Source organism: Anarhichas minor, unplaced genomic scaffold, assembly GCF_050575085.1.
Source record: "Anarhichas minor isolate MPS153535 unplaced genomic scaffold, ASM5057508v1 ptg000011l, whole genome shotgun sequence".
NCBI lineage: Eukaryota > Metazoa > Chordata > Actinopteri > Perciformes > Anarhichadidae > Anarhichas > Anarhichas minor.
In genome coordinates this window covers 5,429,893-5,451,274 of record NW_027466457.1, presented here as the reverse complement: position 1 = coordinate 5,451,274, position 21,382 = coordinate 5,429,893, and the positions used below count along the sequence as shown (strand labels likewise).

At 41.2% G+C, this 21,382-nt stretch overlaps 3 protein-coding genes across 4 annotated transcripts; 2 read left to right on the top strand and 1 right to left on the bottom strand.

The window, feature by feature from the left end:
- The first annotated feature begins 1,706 nt into the window (after positions 1–1,706).
- cd9a (CD9 molecule a) lies at positions 1,707–8,021 on the top strand. 2 transcript variants are annotated; one of them, XM_076089030.1, is made up of 8 exons: positions 1,707–1,901; positions 4,675–4,777; positions 4,920–5,017; positions 5,492–5,566; positions 5,814–5,915; positions 6,504–6,593; positions 6,952–7,035; positions 7,152–8,021. In XM_076089030.1, exons 1-8 carry the CDS (start codon positions 1,833–1,835, stop codon positions 7,215–7,217), a joined length of 687 nt encoding a protein of 228 aa, XP_075945145.1. In that variant the 5' UTR covers positions 1,707–1,832; the 3' UTR covers positions 7,218–8,021. The 2 variants fall into 2 exon arrangements, with proteins under 2 accessions (XP_075945145.1, XP_075945144.1); XM_076089029.1 differs by lacking the exon at positions 1,707–1,901 and adding an exon at positions 2,316–3,568.
- Positions 8,022–9,109: 1,088 nt separating this feature from the next.
- bbs10 (Bardet-Biedl syndrome 10) lies at positions 9,110–11,489 on the bottom strand. Its single transcript, XM_076089889.1, has 3 exons — positions 11,275–11,489; positions 10,228–11,190; positions 9,110–10,110 (listed from the first exon to the last, which is right to left on the bottom strand). The coding sequence occupies exons 1-3, from the start codon at positions 11,487–11,489 to the stop codon at positions 9,291–9,293; spliced, it is 1,998 nt and encodes a 665-aa protein (XP_075946004.1). The 3' UTR covers positions 9,110–9,290.
- Positions 11,490–15,610: 4,121 nt separating this feature from the next.
- On the top strand, positions 15,611–19,676 carry LOC142948010 (synaptotagmin-1-like). Its single transcript, XM_076089888.1, has 8 exons — positions 15,611–15,758; positions 17,098–17,273; positions 17,730–17,843; positions 17,974–18,141; positions 18,248–18,415; positions 18,715–18,832; positions 19,244–19,377; positions 19,470–19,676. The coding sequence occupies exons 1-8, from the start codon at positions 15,611–15,613 to the stop codon at positions 19,674–19,676; spliced, it is 1,233 nt and encodes a 410-aa protein (XP_075946003.1).
- The last annotated feature ends 1,706 nt before the right edge of the window (positions 19,677–21,382 follow it).

Here is a 21,382-nt window from a genome sequence, read left to right as displayed (position 1 = left end):
GTTTTTAATGTTATTATCAATTACACCTGCATTTTTCCTGCTATGACATGCTTCACCACCCATCTTCAACCTGAGCACAGGTCTAATCATCCAGAATGACTGAAAAACACCTGTGTGCGCGTAATGTTAAAAGAGTTGTTAATGTCGGTAATCAATGCTTGTGATCCAGTAATAAAATATAATGGGTTTCTTACTTTCTAAAAAGTCTGCAGTTAGAAGTGTTAGCAAGTCATTATATTAATTAAGGGTTCTATAGAAGTGAGTATTACGTTTTCAAGTCGGCAGTTGTGAATGTTAATGTTGGGAAAACTTAAAGAATGTTCTGTTTAGTCACTGAAACATAGGCAGCTGCTTCCATAAAGTGTGTGACCTCGTGTTGAACCTTTTCACTAATAGCTATCTCGGCTGTTTTTCTCTAGCATCTTCAAGTGACCTTTCGTCAAGGGAGATAGTAAATGTGTTGTGTGCGACAGTATTTACGTATGCTGATTTGAGACCATAACGTCTTCCCATATTAGGATAAGATGACCTTTGACAGAACAAATTGTCAAAGGAACGGGTCCAAACAGAGGTCCAGACTTTATCTAAATCATTCTGCTTCGACGCCTTTGTATGTGTTATCTGCAGTATGTATTCCAGAGACTCAGAGACAGACCTCTGAGCAGCAACTTAACGCATAACCTGTATGTGTTTCAACTCTGTTCCTTCTTGCAAGAATAAATGTCCTGTTTAATGATTTTACACCCGGTGTCGAGTAATATTTTTCTAACAGTTAATAAATTGTTGAAAATGGATTTTGGTCCAGAAGCTCTGCAATGCTTTTCCAGGTGAAAATGATGGTTCCTTATGGTGACATTCTTATTAATGACCGACTATTGATAACTAATCTATAAACCATTAGTAACCTATGTAGACCTATTGTTAAGCATGAGTTACAATTCATACATTTGTATAAATTATAGGTAGTGCACAAAAAACTGTCTATAAAATGTATACCGCAGCAGATAATAAGAGGTTGGTGACTTTGTGTTTGTTTGTGATGTGAGCTGTCTGTCTGATCGCGTGGACATACTCGTGCACCGTGTTCATTCATGTACAATAAATTCAATCCGTGAACGCGTCTTTCTTATTCTGGGAGAATTACGTCATCGCACAGCCGAGGCTGCTGCAGGAATTTGCGGTCAAAAAGCCCACCGCAGGCTGCTTCTCAGGGCATTGTTGTATGCCGGAAGGACACACGCTGAGCACAGACTATAGATTCACTATCAGAGCTATTAGGCTACCATTTCAAAATGAAGTAATCTGTAATCTCATTTTGGAGACACAAAATATAGAAATAGTGCAATAAGTATATAACTTGCTTATTCCTACTTAGTGTTGCAAATGCTATTACAAGCCCCTATATTAAATGATGATGGCTATGACAATGAGGCAAAAGCCATAAAAATGCGAAAGAATGTTAACACCGTTGCATCACTGAAAAGTCCCACAAAAAAGATCCTGCAGAAGTATTAGGGCTTTGCTTAATAGTAAGTATTGGTAAAAAAAAATGTGGGTTATTTTAATGAAGCAAACGGGTTGAGAATAAAGTAACAAATACATTTGTAAGAAAAAAAAAAAGAGAGAGAAAAGCTTCAGGAGGCTTTGCTTTTGCAGTCCGTTATGTGTGGGGGCGGACACTTCAGGCGCGCACAGCACAGCGCGCGTAGCAGTGCGCGTCGGCAAATAACCTCATTCTGCATACTGACTGTTATTTAGAAGGTATTCTATTCTACCGTAGGTCTGAATTAGGGGATACCAGCAGAAGTGAGATCCGTAGCTCAAGTACCACCATGGCTGCGCTGTCGGGAGGAGAAATGTGCATCAAATACCTGATGTTTGCCTTCAACCTAATATTCTGGGTGAGTTTAAAGCGAGTAAATGTAGCGTTCTCATATAAACATATGCATCCTGCTTGTATTGCATGTGTGTGAGTGTGTGTCAGTAAGAGAGAGCTTTGCGTGCATGCGCGTTGGTGTGTGAGCAGGTTACTATAGTGAATTAAATGACATGGCGTCCCAGATGCAGAACCGTAAGCGTCCTCGTTTGCTAATCACAGTAGGCTATATTCTGGGATGCCCTACGCATTATTTTTGGCGCTGGCCACCACCAAACACAAAGTGTCCCAATACGCGTGGAGACCGAGCTGGCTGGAGGAATAATCCCCAGTGGCCAAGTGACCCAGTTCTACTGCGCTGACTTAACTCTGGAGTTTGCGCGCACGGCATTTTAATAATTGCAATGGGGGGGGGGGGGGGCGTTATTGTGGTGGAGAATGATATACTGATATAATAATAATTGAGACTTCTGCTCCCTCACGTAATGTGAAGAGTTGTGCATGCAAGCCAGCCTGTGTGTGAATGAATCCTGGATGTCCCATCAGGCTATTTGTGTCCTTCTAAGCCTGCAGGGTGTGTCTGGTTGTGACTGTTTGTTTGTGATCTCTGTATGTGTGTGTGGTTTCGAATGGATGCTTTGCCCTTTTATGAACGTTTATAAAGTGTGCAGCTATAGATAGAACCAAGGATAACTATTCATTACAGGGCAGGCAGGGATTTCCCAATGTGTGTATGTATATATGTGTGAGCGAGAAAGAGAGAGAGAGAGAGAGAGAGAGAGAGAGAGAAAGAGAAAGAGAAAGAGAAAATGACCCAGGCAACACAACCACAGATATTCAAAAATGCAAAAACGGACTATTTGTAAAATAATAATAATAATAATTAACCGCAGTGTCAGTGTAGTGCACTTCTTGTCCGTCATTCAGAGTAAATGGAAAGCCTGCTCAAACATCACATCCACATATACAGTATATAAATGCAGATGTTCCCCATTTGTGGAGGATTGAGCAGGAAGTGAAGATATGAGACATAGCCGTGCTCATGCAGCCACAAATCACATGACACAGATATCTGATCTCAGCTCTGTCGGCACGCAACAGGAATGTCCATGCAAAGTTGTGTGTCAATGCATCAAGAGCAGGGTTCAAATACCTTGCTTTTAATAAAAGCAGCTTCTGGGAGTATAGGAGTGGGAGGTAGTTATATTTCAGAGCAGTCTATTAGCTATAGTCACACATGGTTCAGACACCAGAGCAGTAAATATTCTGCTAGCTATAGTACTTAAAGGTTTTATGTCATCGTGCCTCAACAGTGCTGCTACCTCCCAGATCATAAAAACCTGTATGCCTGCACAACATGCACAAATGCAGTAGTTAAAGACACAAACTGCGCATGCATGGACATGTTACAGAAGAGAGAAAGAAGCACTGGGAATGATTCATATCACATACACAATGATCTCTCTTGACACTCCCTATGTCAGGTGATAGTTTGAAGGCGTGGTCATGAAACCAGTTTCTCTGTCCACCACCTTTATCAGCTGGCACCATTATGCTTCACTTCCTGTCTGGGAAGAAGTTAGCTATTACCTACTCATAGTAGTGCATTGTGTAGACGGAATCAGCATGACTTTTACTGGGGGAATAAAGTGTGTGAAATATGCCATGTTTGTCTTCAACTTTTTCTTTTGGGTAGGTGTGCTTTACTTTTTTATTGTTGTGTCTTAATGTGTTGTGCGCCAGTGTGTGTGAGAGAACAAGAGAGAGAGAGAGAGAGAGGCGGAGAAGCTTCCTTTTGTACATTCGTCCTTTTTGTGGTTTGCTCTAATCTGTCATTTTGTTCATACAATGGAACATAAAAAAAAGATTAAACAACAGAAAGTATTCACAGTGAAAAAGCTCAAAAGAACAGTAGAATATACACAGAAATACGCACCCCTACTGAATAAAACAGACTGCCATCGTTCAGTTAGGCTCTCACTGTTAAATATTCACTGACCTGTCTATGCTGACGAGCCCTGTAAGGAAGTGTATGAACAATACACAATATGGCACCAGTGTAAAATACAGACATGTATGCATTTTTGTTCTCATGGTATGTAAAAAGACAAGTACTGCAGATGTAATAACATGCATGCAGCTATGTGTCGATGGATTCCCATGCTACTTTGTCTCAATATTCAATACATATACTGATGAATAAGGGAATGTGTGAGAGTTTTACTCTCATGTCTCTCTTCTCTGATTGTGAGACTGGTCTTGTTTTCTAGGTAGACACATGCACACGTTCTGCAGACAGACACATTGACATGCACACATGACTGCATTTCATGCTCCCCATCAATGTGTTTTAATACCACTATAGTATCAATAATGAAGAGTTGTTGGTGAAGAGTTGGTGAAGAGACTGCGGAAACCTCTTCCTGGACTGAAAAAAGTTTGTGAGGGTGAGACCTGGATAAGGCTTCCAGGGCAATGTCAGTGCACATTTGAAATGACAACTGGGAGCAGCTGATAGAAGAAGAGTTTTAAAATGCAGACAGCATCGAGATAATTGTTATTTGGTGTGGTGAAATCATAATCTGCTAAATGAGTTGACAACATGCATAAACATGGAGTGGGTTTACTTCCTCTCCGAACATTTATTGATCTTAATTTCTCACTGTTACACTCTCTATAATGATTAATCCTACTACTGCACATTTTAGACTGACCATGTACAGTGTGCACAATGCATTTAGTGTGGTTATAACTAACTACAGTGCTGTACGACAACATTTAAATGTGTTGTGTTTCAGCTTGCAGGCACTGCTGTCTTTGCTATAGGCCTGTGGCTAAGATTCGACCCAAAGACCAAAGGCCTGTTTGAAGGAGCAGATTCTCCATATGTGTTTTACACAGGTAAGATCCTCTTAGTCCTTGAGCTGGACACATTACCCATTATCATTTAAGCAAAGGTAAAAGCACAGTTTGGGATTATGTGAGCTCTGCTAAACACAAAATGTGCTTGCATGTATCTCTGATATTCTACATGTATGTGTAGGTGTATATATCCTGATTGGAGCTGGAGCACTGATGATGGTGGTGGGTTTTCTGGGATGTTGTGGGGCCATCCAGGAGTCCCCCTGGATGCTGGGACTGGTTTGTACCACTTTTTATTCTTCATGTAACTTTTGACTTAACTAACAGAGGATTTAACCTCTTTAGAAACCACAAGTTTCTTTCTCTCTGTCTGAGTTATTTTTAAAATGTTTTCGTAGTGATCTCACTCAGCAGAACTTGGACTTGTTATCTAATTTAAGCAAGTGTGGATTGAGGACGGACCTTGGGCTCGCTAAGAAATATAAGCTACATTCAGTTTACTGAACAGTATCAAGGCCAGAGAAGAGTCTCTAGATTTCCTTACATTAGTTCCCATCCTCCCTCCCGTCCTGTCTGGCCCTAATCTTCTTGTACTAAATCTCTCAGGAGGAGGAGCCTATGTAAATTGGTTTCAGCTACACTCAAATGACCTCACTTGTTCACACATGCGTGTAAAAGACATGAGCACACGCATGCATGGAGGCACACATTCACACAATCAGCTGAGTTTAATTCTGTCTCTCCGTTTTGCAGTTCTTTTTCTTCCTGCTTATCATATTTGCCATTGAGGTGGCGGCTGGAATCTGGGCATTTTCCAACCAAAGCAAGGTAACGTACACATTTAAATGATGTTACATTGATCATTTTTATTTGTATTCAACTTTTCAACAAAGTCACAAGCACCGTGCATATTTAAAGAAGTACATTCGAAGCAGTGCAGTAACAAAAAAAACAACAACATGTAGAGACAAAATACAAGCCGCAAACTAAAATAAATCAGAAAATGAAGGGTACAGCAATGCAAAGTGAGTTATGTAAATAAAATGTTTGTTCCCGGTTTGCTGCTGTGTTGCAGGTGGTGAATGATATCACAACGTTCTACGTACAGACCTACAATAAGTTCAAGGACACAGAGGATGAGCGACTCAAAGAGACTCTGCGGGTGATTCAAACCGGGGTGAGCATCGTCTGCTTCGATATAATTCAGACTGACTCAAATCATATCCAAAAGGAATTTGGCACAAAAGGTATTTTTCAAGCAAATGTTTATTTCATGTCACCTAGCAATAATTTTCAAAACTCTCCACAACAAGTATTATCCACAGTGTTTATGATGACTAGAAGTTGCAGATTCAGCAAATGACCTCAAAGGACAAGTTCAGCATTTTAGGAAATAAGCTCATTCACTTTCTTCGTTAGTGTGCTTGAAGGCAATTAGCCTGTAAAGACTTGAAGGAGGGGGCAACAGCCTCCACACGTCACAAACCAGCCTACCAGCACCTCTAAAGCTCACTAATGAACATGTAGAATCTTACATGTTTCATTTGTGGACTGTTGTGTAAAAAAAACATTTGTTGTTTCAGAGAGTTCTTGCTAAATATTTTATGCATCCAGTATTTCTGTGCAGTGTGACGACAAAACTTTGGGGACTAAAAACTTGAAACAAAATGTTGAACTATTCCTTTTAAACACTTAGCATTAGAGATTTGTGTTTTTCCTTCCGCCGTCTTGTTTTAAAGCTATATGACTTTGTGTATGTCTACAGCTGAACTGTTGCGGGCCAGCTGGTTCTGTAGTAGAATCTGCCAAAGACACCTGTCCCCGGGGAGACCCACTTGAGGAGCTCATTGCGAAGGTACAACTACCCTCGATGTCTGTATAGATTGGATGCACACACAGCCAAGCACTTCCGTCAAGAGCTAAAGAAAGAAAAACAATCAATACGAGAGAGCATCAAACAGATGTCAGACATGTTTTAGCCGAGAGCTGGAGATATTACCGTTTGTCAAATTCATAATGATGGTTTATTATAGTAATTTATTAGTCTTCCTCTAATAATTACAGCATAATTACCTCAATTGCCTTGCAGTGTTACTATAGCAACAATGGTTTACTGGAGCCTGCATGCTCTCAAGCCGTCTGTGCCACACCACAAACCATGTTTCAGCATAGGTTCGGAGAAAGTTGAAAGGATTTGTGCTTGTGTGTTGCAGAGCTGCCCTGACGCCATTGATGATGTGTTTGACTCCAAACTGCACGTCATAGGAGGAGTGGGCATCACCATCGGTGTTGTTATGGTAAGTTTGGTATTAACTGTAACTCATCGAATTTCAGTGTCCGCTGCCCTGGAGGATGAAAGCAGTGCAGAAATAATCAAACACAAACACAATGTACGTCTCCCTCTCTTTCATAGGTGTTTGGGATGATCTTTAGCATGCTCCTGTGCTGCGCCATCAGGAAGTCTCGAGAGGTGGTGTGACACCCACCATCACATCCCAGAGTCTGTTGTTAATGTTGCATGATGTCATTCGAGTCACATGACTCCCCACTGCCAATAGAAACACTACTTGTTCAAGGAAAGGCTGGGTGCAGATATTTCAGATTATTACATAATCCATCAGTTATAACTGTGCTGCTGACACTTAAACCCAGCTTGTGATGTGGTTATTAGGCCCAACTATAGAATGGGTGTCAGCTGTTCTTCAGTGGCAATGTAGTGCAGACATTTGTAATTTTGTGGTCATTTGATTGAAATTAGTGTTGTGTGAACTGCTAATTATCTAAACAAAAGATCATATTATTGTATACTGATCACACTTCTATTGCTATCACTTGGGGTCACCCATGACCAAGAGTCATGGATCAGGGCCATAAAAAAGGCAGCCAGTACCACTTCAGCACAATACAGCAGCAGCCAATGACATTATTTTTCTTACAACATCAAAGTCAAACCACGGTGGCTAGTAGCCAATTCAATGCCGAGCTGTGAACTGCGGTGACCGAGTAGCATCTTAGTTCCTTCATTGTGACATTTGTTCGCTTTTTTTACTCACCCTTTACAAAAAAAAACGCCTTTAATTTTTGTCACGTTTTGTAAATGTCTTCTGTTTTATTTGTAAAAGATTCATGAAGTTAGTGGTTATATAGTACATGTGGTTTAATATGTGGTTTGTATTTTATAATGTTCTTTTTATTTTACAGAGATTGGGTTGTTTATACCATATACACTATGTTTCACAGAGATAAATATTAACGAGAACCAAATAAACCAAAATGTACTGACTGAGTCGGCTCTGAGGGATTATATTATGGCACGCAATCACTCACGCACACACACACACACACACACACACAGTAAAAGAGACAAATGAGCTGTAATGTTTCATTAAGCCTATTCTCAAAAGGTCAGTGAGTAAAGTTCATTAACTAGAAAGAAAAATCTTCACTATTAGATTGATGCATTATCAGATTGTCTGCTCGGTATGTTAGATTTAGCTGTGTAGGATATAGGGATCATGTAAGGGTTAGGAGGGCGTAGGGGCCTTGATAAGACTGAAAACAACCTCCAGGTTATTCTCTTTGTGTGCGGTGGGGAAAAAAAACATTCTGAATACTCCCCTCAGCTTCCCCCTCTTTGATATCTGGGACCGACAAGTGTGACTCATGTAGTTTGATCAAAGCACAAATCAAGCCATGAGCTGTCTGTGTTTCTGAGTAATGCAATCACAATTAAACTGGAAAATCTGTGTTTAAAACTAGGTGCACACACTGATTACAGTAAACAGTGCACAATTATGTAAGATAGTTAATCTAGCCATTTTTAGTGACTCACTATTTTACCAAAAAGAGGCGAGAATAGAGTTAAGAGTTCCTCTTCTGATTGTATCGCAAGGAAGTACACTTTGATTTGGTTGTTGATCGCTGGGTGTTGCCCTCCCAGACACCCCATCCCCACGACAGAGATAACACTGATTATAAAAAGGAGTGTGTTTATACGTGAGACCATGTCTCCATATTGTTCTGTGCGTATGCCTTTTATGTAACAGAATGTGTTGGCCAGGGGAAGAGGGCAGGAAACTGAGATAAGAAAGAGAAATGTGGAGGAAAAAAAGGAACCCTAATGAGAACTCACGAGGAAAGAGGCCAACATCCACATTTACTCACTCACACTACTTCCCATTAACACAGGAGATAAAGATCAAACTATTTTGAAAACAATGGCACATTCTGTCCTATACAGAGATCAACACTAGGTTGTTTGATGTTTGTTTTTTTCACTGTTATTGCCAAACCTAACCTTGCTACAGGACAGGTTGGTACAGAAGCACCATAACATTTTATTTGCCAATAAAGTGAACCACACAACAGTGCTGCCATGAAATGTAGTTTACTATCTCAGTGGAAGTATAAACTTGCATTACAAATATATTGAAGAGACAAAAAAACACTGTGGACATACACAAAACGGCTCTAACAATATATTCAAATGATACCCGAGTAAGTGTTGAGAGAAAATATGTTTATGGGTTTCATCTTGGGACATAATACAATCTCAGTCTTCTGCCTCGTCGTCAGTTTCCTCCCAGGAAGCGTTAGGAAGTCTGTGTGACTGCGTGTGTAAGGCAGTGTGTGTGTGCAGCACGGTGTCCACCCGGAGAACACTTGAGACGCACTGCAGCACGGCCAAAAGTACCTGGTATTTACAGGAGACAGATTCAAGGCCCGAGTCCGACATAAAAGCTTTTGGTGACACGTCAGCTTCTCTCCAACAATGCTTGGTTAGTTTACCTTCCTCTAGAGGACATTCACGATCACCCCCGACCCGTATGAGGATTGTGTTGTGTTCTTGTTTGTGTGCGAGGCTGAAAGGATGCGAATGATTTTGAACAAAACTCAGGAGTCTGGTTTGAGTCAGCAGGAAACGTCGTGGACTGTGGGAGTAAATCTGTCGTGGCACGCTCAGTAGAGCATTTGCCAAGAGCTGGCAAACAGCAGGGACACCCATCACTGTGTCATCACAAATTGAGCAACTGCTGCCATGCTGTAGGAGGGCATGGCTTAGGAGAAACTCAAATGTCCCACCAGCAGCTATAACACAGCCTGGCTCCAACACACACTGCTTGAAGGGAGTTGCATTGGGGATCTGATTGTCCGTATGTAAAGATGTGCTTTTGTTTGACTGCCGGGTCCTCTCTGATGCTGTAGTTGCAGTGACACCCATGGGCTCCCAAGTTGAAAGTAGCATGCGGATAGCATCTCGAAGCGCACAAGCATACTGGTCAGTTTGCCCTTCCCCCAGGCCACAAATGACCAGACTACAGGGTTTGACCGTAACCCTTTCCTCTGAATCATGGAAAGCCACATGGACATACCTGTGGAAGAGAAGAAGAAGAAGAAAAAAACTTGTGTAATCCAATATTCATTGTATCATATGTGTGATTTTGCTTATACACAGTGGATGAGAGGGAAATAAAGACATGTTTTCATACCTATGGGCTCCCAGCAGTATAGGTCTGCAAAAGGTCAGCGTAGCAACGTGCTCTGGTTCAATCATCCAGCAGTCTCTGACAGGTGTGGCCCCACTTAGCCTGGCAAAGAGAGACAGCTCGTCTTCACTGACACACTCCACAATGGACATCTCTGCCTGTGCAGCCAAAGCCAGGACAGCCGCAGACTGTTTCACTGCAGACAGGAGCACAGAGACGCCCAAACTCTGCAGGTTCGCAATGACACGCTCCAGTGACCTTTCTGCCCAGGCGCTAAACTGCACAATGTTTCTCTGCTTCCCTTCTTCTCCGCACCCCAGCTCCAGCCCTTCTTCTGCACGGAGCAATTTTGGCTGCAGGAACCCAGTGAAAACGACCACTTTAACTGGCTGGTGGTCAGTCCGAGGGCAGGGTGCAGCAAAGTCCCTGTGAATGACTTGCCCCTTAATCAAATGGGAACAACTAATAGGGAAGCCTGACACAGGCGTATGCAAGGCCGCCAAGTTGTCCTTTACAAAGTGAAGTGACGAGGAAGGTAAGTCGTTTTCAAACTTCCAGTGAGTGAGCAGCTCACAGGTGAGGTTGCTCATTAAGTCACAGTGGGCGCGACCCAGACGTGAATGAAAGAAGGACGCCAGCAGATTTTGAACACAGTGATTGTTTGTGTGCGCCTGTAATTGTGTTTGCGTCGTAAAATCCTCCCAAGAAAGACAGCTTCCATACGGGACCACTCCTACGGCAATGAGATCATGCAGCTCCTCCAATGCAAATGCCATCATTTTGTCAGCCAAGTGCCTGGCAGCGGCCGCCTCTGCTGCTGCCTTGGAGTTATAGGCGCGAGACACATTAGGCTCCTTGCAGGCCGTTGTATGAATTATCCGTAGTAATGACGCCATCAGCAGTATGAATGTCTTGGACCCATCACCTGTTATGGTGCTGTGTTTCAAGACACACTCCACCACCATCCTAAAATGAGAAACACACAAATGCATCACAAAACAAAAGGACCCTTGACAAAGACCACGAAAGAGAGAGAGTAGTGCGTGTTACCTGGCCAGTGGATGCTCCAGTCGTAGTGCAGTGAGAATGCGAGCCCCACTGCGGCTCAACATGGCCCGACCTGTGTCTTGTGTGAACAGCACCTGTCCTCCTTCAGGGCCAAAACTGCGGCGGACGACTGACTCCAGCACACACACAGTCTGCAGAACATGTTCCAGGTGAAGATGCTCCACCGGCAGCATCCCCGCACCCTGAAAGGCACACATGCTGAGGATAGGCAAGGGTTTCAACTATCAATTCCAAAAAACAAACAAATATACATTTTAGAAACAGACAACAGACACAGTATTTTTATTCTTTTGATTTAGCGTCATAGGCAGTATTCAGATAGACGTTTTTGGCTTCTAATGAAAATCAATAGAGGGGAACATACCAGAGGCATTCAACTATTATTGGCTAGAAATGCTGCAAGTGGGCACAAAAGGATAAATAAAATCATGTATGCAGCACGATTGTACTCTACCAACATTTGACTCATGGCAGATGTCAATTTTGGGTCTTTGCTTACATCACATGTTCTCAGTTTCAAATGTTAATGAATCACTACCGTGTTAAGACAGCCTGGCTTTAAACTGCAGTTCACAGAATGAGTATTCTGTATTCAGCATTACTCATAATAAATAATTGATTACAAATAACTATTTCTACTAATATCTGTTCACAACATAATATGCATCCACTATACAACCTAAACAGTGATTTATAATGTTTTAATCATACTGTTATACATTATTCAGTATAGTGTATGACACATTTTATGTATACTTTATAAGTAATGCACTGCATGCATGTATGAAATGTGTGGTACAGTCTGTATAGAGACATAACATTTAACTTTATTAACCAACAGCCTGCTATATGCTATATGCTAGATAGCATTTTAGCATCCGCTATCTAGCTAGTTAGCTAGAACTAGTAAGCGACAGCGGCTGCGCTTATTCTATTACAGACCATAAACATGACTTAAAGGCACAACTTTCTAACTGGCAGACAAACAAAAACAATCCGTTTCTTCCCCATAACTTAATGCTATAATCTGAGAGAACTCACCATCAGTCCAGCAGGAACGCTTTCTCTGTATCCTAGAGACGAGGCTTCTTCTGTGGTTTCAGACGTAGATGTAATTTAGATCAGAAATGACTGTTGCCCCCTAGCGAGTGGAGGTATGAGCTGTTTTATATCCCTACAACCAAGATCATGTTTGTAAATTGATTTAAACAATATATAACAGTGTTATTGGTACACATAAAGTGTACATTTTACACTGTGTGTGTGCAAAAGGAATGTTTCCTTTTTTACATGCTAAATGCTTACTGCTAATGGGAGTGTTAAGTGACTTTATATACCAGTTTGGATGTTTTCATGAACAAGTTGGCTGTTAACATCATATCTCCTTTCATTATCTGATAGCATGGCTTTACAGGGCTGATAATAGTGGTGCTATGTGGAGACAAATACGTAAGAAAATGTGCAGCACAACAGGCCTATCACAGCAAAAGCAGACACCTAAACAATAAAAAAGACTGAATGAATGATGGTTGAATGAATTCCATTTAGCTGGTTAAGTTTAATGGTTAGTGTGCTATTGTGCATGTTGGCAAAGAGTTACACTGTCATTGGTTGCTGGGATGCTTGGATAGAACGAAGCCATCGTTAATGTTATTAGTAACACCTGTGCTTTATGACAAGTCAAAATGTTTTTAAAAAGGTCTTAGGTACACTATTTACACCCTTTGTCACTAAACACATGTGCAATGGCTGTTTTCCTTCAAATGAACATCAGATTGTATTTAGTAAATTAGAAACATTATTGTTTGCAGACATCTTTAGTCGAGATTAGAGCTAATAACCACGTCAACATATATTTAATAATATTTGTAAGTGTTTCAAATTGTGTGTCTGTATATGTGACGGCCGTTTTGCCTGACTGAACTGTCTTGTTGTAATGACGTTTGTATGTCATTTGCTCTCAGGCCTCCCTTGTAAAATAAATCCTATTTCTTTAATGGGACCTCCTCAAAAATAAATAAAGCTTAATTTTCTTCAAACATAAATGTGCTGAGCCCAAAATGGCAAATCCTTAAGGAGTGATAGTCAAAATTGATCGAAAATGTTTGTCATAAGCAAAAGAAAAACATAGTGTATATTTCAAAAGTCACAGACAGAGGTTATGTCGAGCTCCCACTCCCCTGCCCATCCCCCTACCCCCTCTATTTCCCTCCGTCCCTCCTTCTGTACAGCATCTCTGTGCATCTCTGGTACCTCAAGGTGAACGGGGCGGGGCCGGAACTTGATCTCTGTGTTGCTGCAGAAACCACATCCTTACTTTCTAAATCAGGCAACATCATCTATACATAGACAATATGAGACAGTTCTGCAGCTACTGCCAGATGTACAGATGCACACACACCAACACACACACACATAGCTTGTCCACTCTGAATGTGTATATCCTCTATTGCTGAACTCTCACTATGCTAACGAGCCATTTAAAAAGCCATGTCACTACACTAATGAATATGCATCAGTGGCCCGGTGAGGGTGACTTGTCGGGCTGGGGACAGAGGTTACAAGAGGTGGGGAGTCAGAAATAAGCACCCATGCTCCCATGAGACCTGAATTGACAGGAAAGAACACATTCACAAGGAACACATAACACACACACACACAGAGGGAAGCATCACCAGATGACCGAGCTGCAGTTACACCTATCCCAACCCTATCTTGCCCCACCCTTCCTCTCTCTCGCTCCAGCTTCTATACACCTGCACTCTTCTTCTTGATGCCTAAGAACTGGTGATAGAAAACTCCTCCCTACCTCACTGTTTTCCACCGCCTCTCCTGCCCTCTCTGGTCCTGTCATCTTTCATCCTCCTCCTCCACTTCTCTGTCAAGAAAAGGAGTACCTGTGAGTCTGGACATTGCTGCGTGGACGACTGAACACAGGTATGTCTCTGGGTCCTTTTGTTCTTTCTCTTTGTTTCATCAATGAAAAGTACTTTGATTTATTTTTCTCTCGACTGTGCTGAGTGAAAAAAGGAACTGTTCATAAACCCATGAATGCAGATAAATCATATTAATCAGGTCTGTGCAGGTCATTCTGCTGTTTACCGGATACAACAACTAAATCCTCATGGGTAATTTATTAGTTTGTAACTTAAATTTCAGTTATTTTCTTTTGTTTCTACTGAAAGATTCACATCTTCTGAAGGTTGAAAAAATGTCCAATGTCAAGCTAGAAACAAAGCTCTCTGAAGTTGTCATTTTTAAGGTAAAGAGCTGCAATGTTGCAGAGGCACTATATTCCATATCCTGTAATCCTGTAATGAATTTGCAACCTTTTTAGATCAGGTGTAGAGTTTAAGCTGCATTAACAACTGAATTAGGGGACCGTGTGGTGCGGATGAGTCAAACATGAGAGAAAGACGCACATTTTCACAATTTAAATATAGTTTTTGTTTCATACGCACATACAAATATAAAAGCTCTGAATTATTGATTATAATTCATTTGTTAATTACATTTTCAAAAAAGCACATCAGAATCAGAAATAATGCTTAAAATAGATAATAACATGATCAGTGTTAAAGACTTGTGTGTGAGACATGCTGTTCTTTTTGGCATCATTTAAATTTAGTTGGATGCACCTCGAATTCTTCTGTTTTCTCATGCAGCTGTTAGTGAATCAGTAGTGGCTTCTGTCTTTTCAGAAAAAAAGCAGACATATTCTGATATCAGTGTCTGATCACAACTGCTGACTCAACCCCAGATACTCAATACCTGTGATGTCTGCAGAATACAAAATAACAAATCAAAACATTTTTGCACTTGGGAGTCAAGTCTTGGCAGTGGGACTTTTCTTTCACATACTGAGCATGACCTTGGCCCATGATTCTCACCCCTGGAAGCTCACTGTGGGACAGCAGCAGTCCACGCGTGACGCTGCCACCTTACTTCCCCTCCTCCGTCCCTCTCCCCTCCATGTCAGCAGGTTTGGTAGAGACAGCTGCTTGCATATCCTGTATTCAAGTGCCAGGGCAGCAGAAACGGGAGAAGTCATTTGATACCGATGGTCATACAGTGTCAGATTATTGCTACAAATACATCTTATCAATAGCATTTATGCTTTGGCGTGTGTGTGTTTATGTGGTCTGTTTGGATGGATCCTCAAATTAATTTGCACATTTGGAGGGGATTTACAGGTTTGCCTATATTTCTGCTTGTTCCATATATTGTACAAGTTGCTATTTTAAAGCTGAGACAAAATAAATCTGTATCTCCGTTTCTCCACCAGTTTAACTCTGGATCTATTGTCCCACCTCAAATAATGACTGGGAACCGTCGAGCTCCCACGGCCTCACCAGGCACCTCAGCTATCCCGACCCACTTGCCAAATGCAACAACCACTCCAGGCCAAAAACAACCTGGAGGCCACAGTCACAACAAGTTCATGAATGAACCGCACAGCATCCACAGTGAGTTAGACATCTCAGTAATCTAAAGGTCAGGTATAACATAAATGTATATAATAATGCCAGCGAGCTGTTATGGTGCAGCCGTGAAACATTGCATCTTAAAAGATATTTGTGACGAAAATATCCATCACCAAAGCCAGATGTAATTCTGGAGCTTTTTGGTGACGCATGTGAAGCAGAAAAGCATTTACTCAAATGAGACATGATATAGATGTTGCTTAAAGTGCATGATCAGTTTCTCTTGTGTGGAAGTTATTTCCTTTCATAAGTTCAGACGTGCCAGAGTCGTATATGCATACTGCTGGTGATGCTGTGTGCATTTATAACAGAGAGTCATAAAAAAACGTCATCTTGTATTTGAATATGCCAGTTGATATCTGTGATAGAAAATTCCTTTGCGTGAAGTACTTTGTATTCTATGACTTGCTTATATGCTTTATTCTATGTTTAACTTACTACTGCACTGTATGTCGGCCACAGCTCCCTTCCAAGGAAGAATCTGGAAGGGAGGACTGCGAGCATGTTTAGATTAGATTAGTCATAAATCTAAACTGCCGTGAGTGTTGTTGTTTAGAATAGATCAGTCATAGACCTTTGACGTAGGGCGTGCAGATAGTAATCACTGAGTGTTTAGCTTAGAGGTAGTAAACCACAGGATCTATAGATTAGGATCTGTAGTAAATGTTTTATTTCAGGTACTATTGTGAAATGTGTAGATTGGAAACAAACCAGATGTCTTGGAGAAACACACCTTCTCCGCCTTCTCTCTTGATGCTCTGAGCCTTTAAAAGATGTGCTCAAACGGCACACAGGTCACTCTCTACATCCCACAGACGACACAGGCACTCTGTGTGATGATTGAGTCTTCTCTGCGCAGAGAATAAATACTTAAAGGACAAACGTCTTTCCTCAATGCTTCTTGTTTCAGTATTCAGTATTATAGGACTCACTCGGTACTATTGAATAGTTTTTTTCCACCACATATCACAGTCATATATTGGTGTCAATAATGCTATAGAACAAGCAGAATGCATAGGAGATGGAAAAATGATAAGACCTTACAATATATTGTAATCCAGTATTACACCACGGACAAAAATACGACTTAAAAAGAACAATATTATAGCATTGCATTGTATTTCCCAGTGTTTCTGATTATCTTCTAGTCTCTGTATGTTTGATTACCTCTGTCTGTGTTTTCAGACTGTGTGAGAAAAATAGTTTTATCTTGAGGTGAAATCGTAGGGTAACATTTTGAACACCGTATTCAAGTGGCTGACTAAAACAGTATCAAGTGTGAGTATCATCATCTATGTGTGTGTTTTATGTGGATTTGCAGCGCCATCATGGGCTGTTGCTGCCCTTTGCCTCGTGAGTTTGTGTGTGGTGCTGTCGTGTGCTGTGTGTGTGTGGAAGAAGTGCTTGAAAAACAAGGACAAAGAAAAGGACAAGAAAAAGGGAAAAGAGAAGAGCAACGGAGGCTTTGACACTGAAATGGATGGAGGTTACAGCGAGGTAAGCTACACGCACACACACACACACACACACACACACACACACACACACACACACACACACACACACAGTCTCCCCCTGCAGATGTATTGTCCTTGCAATGTATCACAGTCCTGACATCCGGGTCACCCAGAACTAATATAACTCTCCCTGCTTGTTAGGACTAATGGATGTTTCGCCCATTGCTCATATTGTAGTAAAGGTTGATGTCTGAGATGAGTTGTTGGTGGTCACATTTAAACATACTGATGGTGTAAAATGTGCCTGTTCCCTTTAAACAATAAATTAACTTTAGATGGTAGCTTTATCTTTGTTTGACTGCCTCTAGCTGTGTAGTGCTATACTGCAGGAACACAGCACAAATAGCTGCTCCACAAGCTGTGAGACAGAAGGTCTTCCTTGATTACTTGTAAAGTTATATTCTCTAACCGCATGTGATTTGTGTGCGTCTTGCAGCCGCTAAAAGATGAAGGTAACAAAAAAACAGAGCTGTCAGATAATGAGCCCAAGGATGAGGAGAAGCTGGGCCGACTACATTTCACATTAGACTACAACTTCACAGATAATACGGTGAGCTGCTGTTTTTCACTATGACGTGTTCGTGCCCACAATCTGCCAACATTCTAACACTTCTCCTGTCTCTGTCGATCAGCCAGATTCTCATCTCTTGTTAATAATTTCCTTTGCCATCACATTCTAGCTGATAGTCGGCATCTTGCAGGCTGCTGAACTTCCTGCAATGGATGTGGGCGGTAGTTCTGACCCCTATGTTAAACTCTATCTGCTCCCGGACAAAAAGAAAAAGTTTGAAACCAAAGTCCATAGGAAGACTCTTGAACCCAACTTCAATGAGACTTTCACATTTAAGGTAAATTGATGAATTAAAAATGTATCATGACTGATTGGGTACACTATCAGCACATGGTACATGATGTGTTATTGACAGGTTCTTGTCTTTGACGTGTGTTTTGTAGGTACCATACACTGAGCTGGGCGGGAAGACACTGGTGATGACTGTGTACGACTTTGACCGTTTCTCAAAACACGATGCCATTGGAGATGTGAAGATACTGATGAGCAGTATGGACTTCAGCCAGTCTCTGCAGGAGTGGAGGGATCTGCAGAAGGCAGAGAAGGAGGAGGTGGGAGCACACAGTGAGAGTTGAACCTGAGAAAAGGGATGCACAAAGTTGCATACGAGGAAAAGAATGTTGCTTTTAGATTTTCCAAAATTGTTATTCGGTGGTAAACACTATTTTTAAAACTGGGTCTCATTTGATTCAATGATGTATTTATTTGTGTTTAGAGAAAAAGGTTTCTGATGCTTGATGATGTCTCTTTGGCTTGAGTAAAATCACATACTTTCTCCTTTTGATATTTACGCTTATAAGTTTCGAGCCAATTCCCCAACAACATACTCAATTCTTTTTCTCTGTATTAGAGTGAGCGGCTTGGAGACATATGTTTGTCCTTGAGGTATGTGCCTTCTGCAGGGAAGCTGACTGTGGTGATTTTGGAGGCCAAAAACCTGAAGAAAATGGATGTGGGTGGATTATCCGGTGAGTCAAGCAGTAAAAAGTATTTATATTAGATTTAAGTTTAAGCTCCATGTCAGGCTATTATTGTGCTGGAGTTTTTTTTAGTACAAACAACTTCAGGGCCACAGTAAAGTAACGCTTTTAAAAAAATGATTTAGATCTCTTCAAGTTATATAAAATATAAATAATGTCTCAGTTATTTTTTCATAATAAAACTAGATGCACCCTAAATAGCCCAGATTTGTTAACCCCGGTTGAACATTAAGGCCTTAGAACTGCTTTTCAGTGGTGTGTCCAGAAGCAGTTTTTAATTCATGGGAATTGTCAGGAGCTACTACAATAGATGTTGTGTTTCACTGCCGGAGTAACTGCAACAGTGCCAGGCTGTGAGTCTGTCGCTCTGACGTAAAACCTCTCTGTTCTCTCTGTCAGACCCTTATGTGAAGCTCCACTTAATGCAGAATGGGAAAAGACTCAAGAAAAAGAAAACAACGACAAAGAAGAACACTTTAAACCCTTACTACAACGAGTCTTTCAGCTTTGAAGTGGCATGTGAACAGATAGAGGTACCTATATTTGTACACACACACACACACAAATCATCAGAAATGTCATTGATTTTCTTTGTGTGTGTGTGTGTGTGTATTTTCATTCATAGAAGGTGCAGGTAGCAGTGACTGTGTTGGACTATGATAAGATTGGGAAGAATGATGCCATCGGGAAAGTGCTGCTGGGCATTAAAAGCACTGGGACTGAGCAATGCCATTGGGAAGACATGCTGGCAAACCCTCGTAGGCCAATAGCCCAATGGCATAGCCTCAAACCAGAGGATGAAATCAACGCCATCCTTTCTAACAAGAAATGAAACCGTGACCCCTGGTTTGGTGGGCCATGACATTGCAGCATTTACCTCAACTACTTCCAAATTGTGTTCCTAACTCTCCGCTAATTTCTCAAAGAACCCTTTAAGCTTCTTAGCTCCGTAAATCTAACCAATAATACCCCGTTTTACCCTTGACACTATGCAAGTCACTCTTATGGACTTTCTTCTTCCTTCAGTAACTTCCTCCTCACGCTTAGACCTAAACTGCAACAAAGAGTTGTAAACAAAGATGTATCACTAATCACTATTATGTACAGTGCTAATAAACCAGATGGGATTTTTTGAATTTGAATGTCTTTCTTCTGTTCTGTCCTGATATCAGCTACACCTGATACATAATCTAATTACATAACTGATGCCTTTTGCTTGTTAAATAATGGGTTGTTATAAATTCCCCTAACAGAAATGTATGTACTCGAGAATTTCCGTTTTATCCCATAGCAACATCTTACAATAGAAATGACAGTTATAAAAGCTAATAGAGTACACTGGTTAGGGTTGGAGTACAGCCTTGAATGAGAGAAGTGCCAAAATAAGAGTCTTGGCATCATCATTTATAGACATGTTTCTCTGCAGCATCACAACCAAAGTAGCAGAACAGACGAAGCATCACCCATCCTTTCCAATTCATTGGTAGACGGTAGGTGTGGTTGGACTTCATAACACAAAGAAAAAAGATGCAGAGCCTTGCAGTCTGAAGTGTAGATGGCAACATAACAATAATAATGAAAAACAACATTGGGTTCAGAGTGTGTTCTTCCTCAATATAAAATGAATAAGAGAGTCAATAAATATAAGCCTCACAATAGTAATACTATTGGGCTATTTTGCATTGGACTGTGTTATATTGCGCAGATGTTGCTTTTATTGTGTCTGCACCATGGGCACTATGGTCAGCACCATACATGTGCTTTGACAACAATCAGCAGCAATCCTACTTCCAAATGTGGCAATTATTTAAGTTACATATACTGAGTTAGTCAATAGTTTACCATAGCACAGCAACACATAACTGCATAGGAGCTCCAAGGCATGTGGCGAGGTGTTTTCTTTTCTTTCATTTTTGACACTAAATGTAAAAAAATAATTAAAATATAACCTCCTGCCTCTCACCAACAACATAAACATGAATTAAATACTTTGTTAATAGACAAGACTTTTGCCTCACTATTTTCGAGCAAAAACATAAAAGGGGGCGGGAGTGCACACTGCCCCTGTCACTCAACATCATGGCTTGGTTAAACTTTAGAGAACTAGCAAGCTTTATGTTGCCTAGATCTAACGTTAGTTACCTAATATTTAGCCAGATTAGTTCCAGAATAGTTGTCGGCAAGAAGTAAACAAAAACAAATAACATGCCAGCGTTATGTACCTGAACAGTGACGCAAAAGCTTCATGTCTAACGTTACGTCAGTGGCGTAACACCTAGGTCATGTGGTCAGCCAGATATTCAACCGTAACTTTGGAGGTGAAAACCTCCGCGATGGAGCGACAGACCTCTGGGCTCGTACACAGCTCACAGAGGCGAAGATCCAAGCCGGTCTGGCTGCTGAGGATGTTGGAGTGACAGAGAGCAGCGCACGTGCTCACCTGCCCACATAGGTGCTACTCGTCATCTGCTCAGGTGGGCTGGTCGCCACCAGGTGGGTTTCACAGGTACGACCAAGCATCGTCCCGGTGCTACCAAA

Excerpts from the sequence above, each read along its gene's own strand:
- cd9a (XM_076089029.1), top strand. The coding sequence starts at position 3,383 with ATGAAACCAGTTTCTCTGTCCACCACCTTTATCAGCTGGCACCATTAT. Across the intron at positions 5,916-6,503 it reads TGCGGGTGATTCAAACCGGG|CTGAACTGTTGCGGGCCAGC; the intron begins GTGAGCATCGTC and ends GTATGTCTACAG. Across the intron at positions 6,594-6,951 it reads TTGAGGAGCTCATTGCGAAG|AGCTGCCCTGACGCCATTGA; the intron begins GTACAACTACCC and ends TGTGTGTTGCAG.
- bbs10 (XM_076089889.1), bottom strand. The coding sequence starts at position 11,489 with ATGTGTGCCTTTCAGGGTGCGGGGATGCTGCCGGTGGAGCATCTTCAC. Across the intron at positions 11,191-11,274 it reads CTGGAGCATCCACTGGCCAG|GATGGTGGTGGAGTGTGTCT; the intron begins GTAACACGCACT and ends TTCTCATTTTAG. Across the intron at positions 10,111-10,227 it reads ATACTGCTGGGAGCCCATAG|GTATGTCCATGTGGCTTTCC; the intron begins GTATGAAAACAT and ends TCTCTTCCACAG.
- LOC142948010 (XM_076089888.1), top strand. The coding sequence starts at position 15,611 with ATGACTGGGAACCGTCGAGCTCCCACGGCCTCACCAGGCACCTCAGCT. Across the intron at positions 17,844-17,973 it reads ACAACTTCACAGATAATACG|CTGATAGTCGGCATCTTGCA; the intron begins GTGAGCTGCTGT and ends ATCACATTCTAG. Across the intron at positions 18,416-18,714 it reads AGAAGGCAGAGAAGGAGGAG|AGTGAGCGGCTTGGAGACAT; the intron begins GTGGGAGCACAC and ends TCTCTGTATTAG.